This window comes from Oryctolagus cuniculus, chromosome 7, assembly GCF_051225735.1.
Source record: "Oryctolagus cuniculus isolate XC-2025 breed Fujian yellow rabbit chromosome 7, ASM5122573v1, whole genome shotgun sequence".
Classification (NCBI taxonomy): Eukaryota; Metazoa; Chordata; class Mammalia; order Lagomorpha; family Leporidae; genus Oryctolagus; species Oryctolagus cuniculus.
Genome location: NC_142873.1, coordinates 138,335,660 through 138,348,823, shown reverse-complemented (window position 1 = coordinate 138,348,823; position 13,164 = coordinate 138,335,660). Strand labels below are relative to the sequence as shown.

Genomic DNA, 13,164 nt, shown 5'->3' with positions numbered 1-13,164 from the left:
AAACAGAAAATCTCTCTCCCTCTCTCTGCCTCTGCCTCTCTGTAACTCTGCCTTTCTTTTTTTTTCCCAACCTCCACCCTTATTCACCTGACTGTAACTCTGCCTTTCAAATAAATAAATAAATAAATCTTTTGGAAAATTAATTAATCAAAAGATGAAATGAAATCATTGGGGCAGGGGGTGGCACTATTAAGCTGCTATCTGCAGCGCTGGCATCCCACATGGGTGCTGATTTGAGTCCCATCTGCTCTACAACTGATCCAGCTCCCTGTTAATGTACCTGGGAAAGCAGCAGAAGATGGTCCAACTGCTTGGACCCCTGCACCAATGTGGGAGACCAAGATGACGCTCCTGGCTTTGTTCCTGGCTCCTGGCTTCTTGGCACAGCCCTGGTTGCTGTGGCCATTTGGGGAATGAACCAGTGAATAAAGATCTCTCTCCTCCCTCCTTCCCTCCTTCCCTCTGTAACACTTTCAAATAAATAAACAAATCTTAAGAAAAAAAAAAAAAAAGATTATTGGGTTTGAGTCCCAGGTGCTCCACTTCTGATCCAGCTCCCTGCTAATGTGCCAAGGAAAGCTGCTGAAGATGGCCCAGGTGTTCAGGGCCCTGCTACCCACCCAGAAGACCTGGGTGGAATTTCTGGCCTCTGGCTTTGGCCTGGTCCAGCCCAATCATTGTGGCCATTTGAGGAATGAATCAGCAGATAGATGATCTCTCTCTCTCTCTCTCTCTCTCTCTCTCTAACTACACCTTTCAAATAAAGAAATAAATCTTTTAAAATTTTTTCTAATTAAAAAAATTAAATCATATATACCTATCTTGAAAACAGCTATCTTTTATTCATTTATTCTGAGAATACAACCTTATATTCTTTTTATATGTGTGTTAAAATAGCCTTACATATTTCAAAACAGAAAATTTTTTAAAAGTAGCCTTTTCTGAAACAATGGTAATAATCAATGATAGTTGTATCTTCAATCTCCCTACACTTAGCAAAATTAATGACTGGCTATGTCACTTTCAAAGTTATGGACGGGGGCCAGTGCTGTGGCACAGTAGGTTAATCCTCCGCCTGCAGCGCCGGCATCCCATATGGGCACCAATTCTAGTCCCGGCTGCTCCTCTTCCAATCCAGCTCTCTGCTGTGGCCTGGGAAAGCAACAGAAGATAGCCCAAGTCCTTGGGGTCCTGCACACACATGGGAGACCAGGAGGAGGCACCTGGCTCCTGGCTTTGGATTGGCGTGGCTCCAGCCGTTGCGGCCATTTGGAGAGTGAACCAACAGACAGAAGACCTTTCTCTTTCTCTCCCACTCACTGTCTGTAACTCTACCTCTCAAATAAATAAATAAAATCCTTGGGGAAAAAAAAGTTATCAACTACTGAATGCCAGAGACTAGGAACCACTGCATTAATTCACCACTTCCTACGATGGGTAATATGGCACCTAGGATAGGAATATCATCTATACAGATGAGGAACATACAGCTTAGAGATGTGCAGCAACTTGTCCAAGATCACAAATATACTATTTGCACAGATGAGCACCAAACCCCAGGCTCTTAGTTCCAAAATCCATGCTGTGCCCCTCAAAGATATCAAATAACAAATAACTGCTACCTATCCTGCAACTGACATTAAGTTCCCCTATTGTAGTTCTCCCATTTCCTTTCTCTCGTAATACCAGTCATAACATCATTTCAGATTTGGGTAATAATCTGACTAATGCCTAAGACCCTCCTCCTGAGGCCCCTCCACCATACGAAGACTAGAGACTGAAAGGACCATGTCTACCATGTACAGGCTCTTTATCTGTTTTCACTTCTGCATACCCAATGCCCAGCACCATCACACAACACAACAGAAAAGGCTATGGGTTCCAAGAGTAAACAGAAACAGATGTGACTCTGGCTTTACGTTATCTCATCTTTCTTGGGAGCAGGTGTCTGGTGCAGGGACACCACCAGGGACATCCGCATGCCAGGTTGGAAGTACACCATTCAAGGCCTGGCTCCTCTGCTTCCACCTGGCTTCCTGCTAATGGGCACCCCGGGAGGCAGCAGGTGAAGGCTCAAGTACTAGGAGCCCTGCAGTCCACATGGAAGACCCAGATTGGGTTCCAAGCTCCTGGCTTCAGCCTGGTCCAGCCCTGGCTGTTGTGGGCACTTGGGAAGCAAACCAGCTGATGGAAGACCTCTCTCCTTCTATCTATCTTTAAAATAAAATTAAAAATACATAAATAATTTTTAAAAGTCTTTTTTGGTTTCAATTTCTTTATCTGTAAATAAAGATAAAGATATTACTTAGCCCAGAGTCCATTCCTGGGGGATAGACAATTTAATACAAATAAAGCAGGCAGTATGATGCCCTCCAGTTAGCCAAAAGCATGTAGGATATGCACACAAAAATCTAGATTTTATACTTTGTAATTACAACATTTAATAAATATTTGTTGAATGAACAGATCCAAGTTCCTTCAATCCAATGTAGATGTTTTTAAACACTAGTTTACATTTAAACAGTATTTACTTATTACAATTTACAAAGAGGAGGAAGTTAAAAGAACTTTATTCTTCAATTCACCTTCAGTTCACCAAAAAGAAAGCTCTGGATTTCATTAAAAATGACTGCCTTATCAACTGACTCCCTAATATTTCTGTCTGTTTTCCTGTTATTTTTTCCTGGCTTCTTTTACTTCACAAAGTAACTCATCTAAACATCATCACTCACAAATCCCAACCCCACATACTTCCTAATTACCTATGGATTTCATATAAAACAAGATCTCTTTCAACATTCTGATTTCTCCCTCCGTCATCCCTACAAATTCACCAGCAAACTGGCCTCTTATTGGAGAAGGCAACTTTCTTAAGCACTGCTACCAGAGCCTGGGCCCTGAGTGCTTTCCCTCTCCCTCTCCCAGCACACTATCTTTCTTAGTCTTCAGCCTCCCTCTCTCCACCTCCACACTGGTTTCTTCCCCTCCTCTTTCAGTCTGTTCCCTTAGGAAGCACTGCTCTCTGCCCTCCCTTCTTAGCCAAACTTATAGGGAAAGTACTTGGCTCTTTCTCTGCTTCCTCACTTAGATTCCCTCCCTTCTGAATCCAGTGCATTCAGGCCACTGCTTCAACACAAACAAGGTTTAACAGAAACAATCATCCCATAATTGCCTAATCCCACGACCACTTCTAGGCTTGATTCCCTCCCTTCTGAATCCAGTGCATTCAGGCCACTGCTTCAACACAAACAAGGTTTAACAGAAACAATCATCCCATAATTGCCTAATCCCACGACCACTTCTAGGCTTGTACCCTGCATGACCTCTGACACATAGGGTGCTGCCAATGATCCCACTGTCTTCTGCTCCTGCTGCTTCAACCCATTAATACAGGGTTGAGTGGTGGTGGGACCTTTAAGAGGCGAGTAGGCTGTGAGAGAGATGCATGCCTTTCTCAGACAACTGGATTAGTCACCCAGAGAACCGGTTCTTACCCAGCTGGGCCACCCTCATGCTTTGTCTCCACCACACTCGTTTCCCGTCTGCTTTTCGGCCATGATGCCCTAACCAGAAGCCAAGCAGATGCCTGCACCAAGCTCCTGGGCTTCCCAGCCTCAGAACCAAGAGCCAAATAAACCTCTTCTTTTATCAATCCCCCAGCCCCAGGTACTCTGTTAAAAAGACTAAGACAGGCTCCTGTACCATGTGACCTTCAACAGGTTACCACCTGTGACTCAGCTTCCTTGTGTGTAAGATAGGAATAAAAATAACATCTAACACAGGGATTCCAACATCAAATGGACTAATTTACACGAACTGCTTACACAGTGTTCAAGGATTGGGAACTATAGTAAATGGAATAAAAACTCTCTGAATGAGTGGAGGACAGCTCAGCTGTGACTTTAATATCCAGAACAGAGTCTCAGGGCACAGAAGCTATAAACATTTTAATTTCTTGGCTCTTATTTTCTATTTGTGAATTTCATCCATGCAATATGGAAAATAGCACACACAACGTGCTCAAGTGGTTTCTACCAAAGTTCACATCCTCAATCATGAAAAAATATAAACCAAATAGAATCAAGGAGATCCCCATCCACTTAAATTCACAACCTATGTTGCTATATTCAGAAACAACACTTACTTAATTTATAGTACTGTACTTGTTAAGTTTGTGGAATACAGGCAAGGTATAACAAAAGAACTATTGGGTTTGGGGAAAAAAAAAAAAAAACACCACCACCACCCCAGTTTGCATCCCAGCCACATAGCATGGAATATTGGTGGAGCCACTTATTTCTACCACTCAGTTTCCTCATCTGTGACACAAAGGCTCTTTTTCCCAATAACTGACCATGTATTCTGGACTAGACACTGTGCTTGGAACTGGGGATTCAGGTCCAACAAGAACCATTTCTGGCTTCAAAGACAGTGCAGTCTGGAGTGTGAATGTGGATGCAGGGAAGATGAGGGAATGGAAGCATTAGTATGATCAATATAAAAACAAAATTCAGGCACAAGCATTTTTGGTGTAACAGTTAAGACACTGGTTGAGGCGCCTGCATTCCATACTGCAGTACCTGAATCCAAGTGCCAACTCTGCCCCCACACTAGGAGGTAGCAGGTGATGGCTCAGGTGGCTGGGTCCATGCCACCCACATGGGAAAATCCAAATTGAATTCCTGACTCCTGGCTTTGGCCTGGACCAGCCCTGGTTGTTAGAGACATTTGGGGAGTGAAGCAGTCTCTCTCTCTTCATGCCTCTCAAATAAAAAATAAAATTTTTTTAAAAATAACAAAATTGAGAGTCAATATTGTAGCATAGTGCCTAAAGCCACTGTTTACAATACTGGCATCTCTTATGGGTGCCAATTCATGCCCTGGCTGCTCCGCTTCTAATCTAGCTCCCTGATAATGACTTGGGAAAAGCAGTGGAATATGGCCCAAGTGCTTGGGCCCTTGCCACCCATGTGAGAGATGTGGGTGGATAAAGTTCCTGGTTCCTGGCTTTGGCCTGGTCCAGTCCTGGCCATTTGGGCCATTTGGGGAGTGAATCACTTTCTTTGTAACTCTCACTTCAAAATAAATCAATCAATCTTAAAAAATATATAAAATAGGGGCCAGCCCTGTGGTATAGTGGGTAAAGCCATCGCCTGCAGTGCCGGCATTCCATATGGGCACCGGTTCGAGTCCCGGCTGCTCCACTTCCGATCCAGCTCTCTGCCACAGCCTGGGAAAGCAGTACAAGATGGCCCAGGTCCTTGGGTCCCTGCACCCGCAAGGGAGACCTGGAAGAAGCTCCTGGCTCCTGGCTCCTGGCTTCGGATCGGCACAGCTCCAGCCATTGCAGCCAATTAAGGAGTGAACTAATGGATGGAAGACCTCTCTCTCTCTCTGCCTCTCTTTCTCTCTGTGTAACTCTGACATTCAAATAAATAAATAAATAAATCTTTAAAATATATATATAAAATAATTCACTGAACTATTAGATAGCATAAAAAAGTGAATACAATAGAGAAAAAGAAAATGATTAATGACAACACTGAATGACAGTTAAACTATCTTACAAGAGGAGCGTATTTTTGCCAGGGAACCTAGTTTACTTTTCTCCTGCCTGTGCAAAAGGCAAGGAAATAAAACTCAACAAAATACACCTTTAAAGTGCAAAAAGTCTACAAAGATTAGCAGTGGTGGGAAGGGTGAGCGACGAGAGTGAGAGGGAGCAATGACATCTCACCAACAGGTGTGAGCCTCATTCTGCAGGAGGCGGGGTCTTTACAAGGAGTGGCAGCACCTGCTCTGGAGTACAGTGCTTCGGTGGACTATGTGACCGAAGAACAGCTAGAAACTTAGAAAAGTCCGGATGAGAAACAATTAAATCAGGGAGGAAAAGGAAGGAACAGATTGAAAAAATACCTAAAAGGTAGAAACTGCAAAACCGAGCAAAAGAAAGGTTCCTTTTGGCAGAAGAAGAATGTTCCATGTGTATGGGACCTAAGTGTCCTGGATGCCACATCCCTTCCACCAGCCCCTCAGCCCAGCAGGCTAGGAAGGTCTGGAGTTCCCGGGAGAGCTGCAACCCACTTCACATCCCTATCCCAAATGACACTGCCGGTGAGATGGTGTGAGAAATTAAATACTACTTTTATTATTTTATTATTCTGCTGTTTACATTATTTACTATTTTAAATGTGATAGCTTTACTTATACAACAAAGTCAATAACCATAGATACAAAGCTGAAGAACTGTCTAAAAAGAAGGAAAAATTCTTGCCAAAATAACTAATTGGTCTCTCCACATTGAACCTTGGACTTCTAATCTTGGTTTCTAGGGGGAAGCCAGAAGGCTCTTCCCAAATGCTAATCTACTTCATCCTACTGACCCACTTACGACCCGACAAGGCCCACGATGACCTACATAACCTGGCCCCAAACCGCACGTAGAGACTTACAAGAGGACAGCATGGGCTCTGGAGTCTCACTGCCTGGATCTGAATCCAGGCTTTGCCATTTGTTGTGACCTATGGTAAACTCCTTGGCCTTTTTGTGCACTGGTTTTTTCATCTGTAAAACAAAGCTGCATAACTAGCAGTAATTAGTTAATAACATCGTATGCTACTATAATATACTAGATGTCCTGTAGCTACTACGGTTATCATCACTGTCATCACCCCTTTCATGCCTCTTCTATGCCAGGGCCACAGGTCTTAGCATTCTTCAAATAACTATGCCTCCTTCCAACTCGGGCCTCTCCTATGGGTACTTTCCTGCGTCTACATTACTCTCCTCTAATCCCTTTGCACAGTTGATTCACTGTCATAATTCAGCTTACAAATCCTTCCCTAGCCACTCTGCCCCCAGTCCAAACTAGGTCAAAGAACTTTTCATAGTTTATATACATTTTTACGTGTGTGTGTGTTTGTGTATGTGTGTGTATAAAGAGAGGGTGAGCTTCCATCTGCTTGGTCACTACTCAAAGGCCTACACTGGCCAAGGCTGAGTCAGGCTGCAGCCGGGAGCTAAGAATTCAGTCCACGCTGCCTATGTGGGTGGCAGGAACCCAATTACTTCGGTCATTACCTTTCAGGGTATGCATTAGCAGGAAGCTGGAGTCAGGGGCCAGAGCTGGGAATCAAACCTAGGTACTCTGGGATGTGGGGCATCTTAAACACTAACCAATCACTCCCTGTGTGACTCTGTATACTACCTGATCAACTACTTGTGTAATCTCGGTCTTTTTTTTTTTTTTTAAGATTTATTTATTTATTGAAAAGGTAGAGTTACAGAGAGAAAGAGGCAGGGAGAGAGAGAAAGAGAGAGGTCTTCCATCCACTCGTTCACTCCCCAAATGGCCAAAACAACTGGAGCCCGGCCGTTCCGAAGCCAGGATCCTGGAGCTTCTTCCAGGTGTCCTGCATGGGTGCAGGGGCCCAAGCACTTAGGCCATCCTCAACTGCTTTCCCAGGCCACAGAGAAGAGCTGGATCGGAAGTGGAGCAGCCGGGACTCAAACCAGCACTCATATGGGATGCCAGCACTGCAGACCAGGGCCCCAGTACCTCTGTCTTCTTTACCATCCTAGAAGCTCTAAGAAAAGGGACATAGCTGACAGCTCAGTCCTGGACCCCCAGAGTCTGGCATAAAACAACTATCACAGACAACAGAATTATCTATGAAAAAATGGTAATACATATTACATTCTTTTCAAGAAAACACAGTTATTAAGAACTTCTTTGATTCAAAAAACAGGAAACTTGTTTATCCATCGTCTTAGTCCATATGTGTTGCTATAACAGAACATCACAACCCAGATAATTTACAAGAAACAGAAATTTATCTCTTCCAGTTCTAGGCCAAGGTCAAGGGACCACATGGGCTGAGGACATTCTTGCTGCATAAGAAGAGTGAGAGGGAGCAGGTGCATGTGTCCAAGAGGCGGCTGAACTAGCTTTTATAAAAGCGCACTAACCCACTTCCGAGATAACAACATTAGTCCACTGGTGAAGGCCGAGCACTCCTGACCTAACCACTTGTTAGGTACCACTCCTCGACAAACCTGCGTTGGGAATTAAAAGGTTCCACATTCAAACCATAATATCTACCGAATGGGGAAAACACACTCGGGCTTGCTTTCACTTCCAAACCAATCACTGCCTAAGTAAAGAAGTTTCAACCATCAGGTGGGAGGAATTTTTAAAAAACCCTTTCTAAATCAACATGAAATCCTTACTTGTGCATCGTCAGGTTCTTCTTTAACTTTGTCCAAAAGCCCCTGCTGTGGTGCCATTGCTTTGTCCCATCCAACGTCCAAAGGTTCTTTCATTCTAAGCTTTCAGACACATTCACCAGTCAAAAAACTAATAGTCTCCTTGAGACTGGGCACTGCGGACGCCTAAAACACAACACAAAGGACCAGGACTCAGGTTGATTCTCCTGTTGCTGTCACTGTTCCCCTTCACGTGGATCTTTGCTAGGAGGCTCCAGGGTTGAGCATTCGGAAAACAACTCTTGTGGGAAGATGACTAACTACTGCTTCCTCCTGCTTTCAGCGGGCAGTGGCTCCCGTTTCCCAAACATCTCTGAAGTCGAACACCCCGTGCACCTTCTCCAAGGGGTCTCCCTGATTCCTGGGAAATGGGTGTTAGGGGATAATTACGCACGGGTTTCACGGAAGGAGCACACCCACATGAACTTGGCCATTCCATGCCCCGTGAACTCTCCGAGGTCCCCTCATATGGAGGGAAGGCTGCTGACGGGCATTACGCCAGCCGACCTGGAGGAAGTGACCAAGCTGTGCAAGGGGCGGATTCGAGCGCTGGTTCCTATCCCGCGGGAACCAGGCGGTGGAAGCCCCCCGTCGGCTCCCCTGTCCCACCGCGGGACGCGCCAGCCTCCCGACCCGCACCTATGACTCAGCCTTTACCGGACGCCTCCCCAAGGGCTCCGTTTCTCGGCCCAAGGCGAGCCCAGCGCTCGAGATGCAGCCGCAGGGCGCCAGAAGGTGCGCCCACACTCCCCCGGCGGGCACCACCCGCACCTTCCAGGGTCACCAGCGGGGGTCAGGCCAGCGCGTCCGGACGGCCGTCTTCCCGCAAACAACCAACGCCAGCGGCCACTCCGCAGATGCCGCTTCCCCCGGCTGTACAGGGACCCAGCGGGACCGCGACGCACGAGGCCAGAAGCAAGCTCTCAGGCTAAGAAGGGTTCAGCCAGGCTCGCAAACGGACAACTCGGTCAGGAAGCCCGCTCCGAAGAACACGAGAACTTCTGACCACTTGCCGCAGCTACGGCAACGCTACGGGCGCTCGTCCCTCCCCCCCGGGTACCGCGTGCGTCCCCAACATTCCAGTTCCACCAGGAATTCCCACGCCTCGCGAAGGCGGCGCGCGGGACCCGCCAAGCGCCTGTCAGCGCGTCCCCGCGGCGGAACCCGCAACCCGCAGCCCCCGCCCCGCGCCCGCCTCGTCACGTGGCGCGGCCCCTCCCGCTGCCGCTGGAACGCACCCACCTTCCGTCTCCTGCGCCCGGAGTTGCACCCCCCGCGGATCAGGCAACGAGACACGAGGTCCCTCGCGCTAGACGGCGGCCAGGTGCTTTTCCAAGGATTCTGCGGGACTCATCCAAACGCAACATTCGGCCCAGTGCGCGTGCGCAGCACTGGGCTCCGCCCTTCTTTCCCGTCAGGCCCAGCTCTGAGCTGAGTGGACCTTCCCGGCATGCCCTTTTCCTCAGTTATGGTTGACTTCTTAAAGAGGCCGAGGCCGTTGTGAAAAGTTGGAGGAAGGAGTTTGGGGGAGGGTATGGGGGTTTTAGGTGACCAGTAAGGGCTCTGCTCCATTCTTTAATGTCATTTCCAGAAAGGTGGCCTGCTAAGAGAACACAATAAATAATAGCTGACATTGATTAAGCCACGTTCTTGTGAAACCCGTAGTGTACTTCCTGCCATTAATCTTCACCTCCATCCTGAAAGGTATAAATTTAATAAATTATAAAGGTATAAAGTTTATCTTCGAGACGGAAATGAAGAACTAATCAGCTTGCCCACAGTCAGTATTTGGGGTTATTTTCCTTTCGACCTTGTTTTGGAGATAGAGCCATGATTGGTGAAGCTGTCCTTTAGTCGTTTTGACGGCCCTATGGCATTCCATCTTGTAAATAGACCGCAGTTTAATCATCCGTTGATGGACAGAGTTACTTCCAGTTTGGGGTTCTTAAGAATCATGTATCTGTGAACATTTTTATCTTTTGTGGCTGGTATCTCACGTTTCAACTGAGTTGACACCTAGCAGTGAAATTGCTTATTTTATACTCACAAAAGTAAAGCAAATAGATAAGATCGGAAAATTGTAAAGGTAGTTGTTTCAGTTTGCTCTCACAGTAAAGGATTTCGATTGACAGCTTCCTAGCTGACTGTTGTTACTGTACATCTTTTTAGTGGCAACCATTCTGTTAGGGATCTGGTGGTATCTCACTGTGATTTTAATTGGTATTTCTCAGGTTACTGATGAGGTTGAGCCCATTTTCGTGTTTTTGGGTATCTGGCTAACCTCTCTGTAAAGTGCCTGTTCAAGTCTCTTACTCAGTTTCTGTTACTGAATTGTGGCTGTTTTCTTATGGATATGTGTGTGTGTGTGTGTGTGTGTTTCAGATATGAGTCCTCCATTTTGAATGTACTTGCCCTTTTTATTTTTTTAAATTATCCCTACATTATACACATGGATGGTGAGAAGTTACTTCTTCTTTTTTTTTAAGATTTATTTATTTTTTATTTGAAAGAGTTACACAGAAAGAGAAGGAGAGACAGAGAGAGGTTTTCCATCTGCTGATTCACTCCCCAAATGACTGCAATGGCCAGAGCTGCACTAATCTGAAGCCAGGAGCCAGGAGCTTTTTCAGGGTCTCCTACGTGGGCACAGGGTCCCAAGTCTTGGGCCATCTTCTACTGCTTTCCCAGGCCATAGCAGAGAGCTGGATCTGAAGAGGAACAGCCAAGACTTGAACCGGCACCCATATGGGATGCCGCAGGCAGAAGACTACCCACTGCACCACAGCGCCGGTCCACTCTTTTTCTTAAGATTTATTTTTATTTATTTGAAAGTCAGAGTTATACAGAGAGAGAAGGAGAGGCAGAGAGAGAGAGAGGTCTTCCATCTGCTGGTTCACTCTTCAGTTGGCTGCAGTGGCGCCAATCTGAAGCCAGGAGCCTTGAGCTTCTTCCAGGTCTTCCCATGTAGGTGCAGAGGTCCTAAGCACTTGGGCCATCTTCCACTGCTTTCCCAGGCCAAAGCAGAGAGCTGGATCAGAAGTGGAGGAGCTGAACTTGAACCGGCGCCCATATGGGATGCTGCACTGCAGGAGGCGCCTTTACCAGCTACACCACAGCCCTGGCCCCTGTACTTGCCCTTTCAAAACTCGTATGTTGAAAATGAAACCCAAAGTAATGTTCTTAAAAATTGTGGCGCAGCAGGTGAACGCCCTGGCCTGAAGCGTCGGCATCCCATATGGGTGCTGGTTTGACACCCTCTCTGCAGTGTCCTGGGAAAGCAGTAGAAGATGGCCCAAGTCCTTGGGCCCCTGTAACTGAGTGGGAGACCTAGAAGAAGCTCCTGGCTCCTGGCTTCAGATTAGCTCAGCTCTGGCTGTTGTGGTCATTTGGGGAGTGAATCAGAGGATGGAAGACTCTCTCTCTCTCTCTCTCTCTCTCTCTCTCCTCTCTCTCTGGGTAACTCTTTCAAATAAATAAATCTTTTTTTGAAAAAAAGAGAGAGATGGGTCTTTGGGAGGCAATGTGATTCATTCCCTTTTAAAAAAGACTTCACGGGGTTTCCGCTCCCCTGCTGCCCTTCGGGCCCTTCCACCGTGTGTGTGCAGGGTTCTTCCTCTCTAGAGGACACAGCAAGAAGATGCCACCTTGAAGTCAGACATGGAATCTGCCAAAAGACAAATCACAAAAGAAAAACAGGCTATTACAGAAGACAAATAAGCTAAAGAAGGAAATATTCCATTTTCAAACAGAAACTAGACCCAAGACAGGCCCACCGCTAGAAAAGATCATCAAAACAAGAAATGGGCTCAGAACAAAGATAAAAAATAAGCCATTACAGGTAAGAAGTGGCCTCAAGGCCAATATCGAATGAGGAGTACAGATATAAGACTTCATAAGGAGATTAACAGTGCTCCATTGACAAGACAGAAGAGCTTCTGACAAACATGAAGGCGTTGCGTCCCAGCAAGCTAACAGAGAGAGACTTCCGTCTCAGAAAGAAATGTGGGTGTTGCTGAGGTTTGGCTATGGTTTAAATATCTCCCAAGGGTTCAGGTAGTGGAAACTTGGTTTCCATTTGGTGATGTGGAGAGGTAGTGTGGAATATTTTTTAAGAGGTAGGACCTAGTGGGGGGTGGTTTGGTCACTGAGGACACCATCCTTGAAAGGGATTAATGTAGTTCTCAAGGAACCTTTGTTAGTTCTCAAGATAGGGTTTATGTAAAAAAGAAGACTGATCCCCCCTCCTTATTCTCCGATTTCTTGTCTCAGCATATAATCTATTTTAAAAGATTTTTAAAGATCTCTTTTAAAAATTTTATTTATTTATTTGAAAGGGAGAGAGACAGACAGCAAGAGGGAGACAGATAAAAGAGATCTTTCATCAACTGGTTCACTCCCCAAATAGCCACAACAGCCAAGTCTGGACAAGGCTGAAGCCAGGATCCAGGAACTCCATCCGGGTTTCCCATCAGAATAGTGGGGGCTGCTCTCTCACGCACATCAGCAGGGAGCTGGATCAGAAGTAGTTCAGCCAGGTCTGAAACTGGCACTCAGATATGGGATTCAGTGTCAAAGGCGGTCGCTCCACCTGCTGCCCCACATCCCTTCCACCAGGATGACATAGCCGTGTGATGCAGCCAAGGGAGCCCTCACTGGAGCTGAGCAGATGTCTGTATCATGCCCTTGAACCTCCAAAAACTGTAAATAAACTTCTTTTCTTTACCAGTTACCCAGCTTCAGTGGAAAACAGACGGATGCCTATGTGGTTTGGGGGCGGTTGAGCAAATCCCAGTAAGTTTCGTAAAGCTCCCACAAAGTTTTTAAGGGAAGTAAATTGACAAAACAAACCATAGACTGTAGCAGGCAAAGACAGTTTGAAACAAAAAAGGCCTTTGAGCT

General features: G+C 46.1%; 1 protein-coding gene across 10 annotated transcripts in view; it reads right to left on the bottom strand.

Moving 5' to 3' along the window:
• Window positions 1-9,698, bottom strand: part of ZMYM6 (zinc finger MYM-type containing 6) — a 46,403-nt gene extending 36,705 nt beyond the window's left edge. For 2 of the 10 annotated variants that reach the window (XM_008273707.5, XM_089301043.1), the window contains exons 1-2: window positions 9,037-9,463; window positions 8,230-8,391 (exon numbers count right to left, since the gene is read on the bottom strand). In XM_008273707.5, coding sequence (XP_008271929.2) covers window positions 8,230-8,322 — 93 coding nt within the window. In that variant the 5' untranslated portion in view covers window positions 8,323-8,391; window positions 9,037-9,463. Of the gene's footprint in view, window positions 1-8,229; window positions 8,627-8,904; window positions 9,464-9,507 lie in introns of those variants that run through there. The other 8 variants (XM_008273706.5, XM_089301042.1, XM_070078778.2 and 5 more) reach the window with 8 other exon arrangements.
• Between the last annotated feature and the right edge of the window lie 3,466 nt (window positions 9,699-13,164).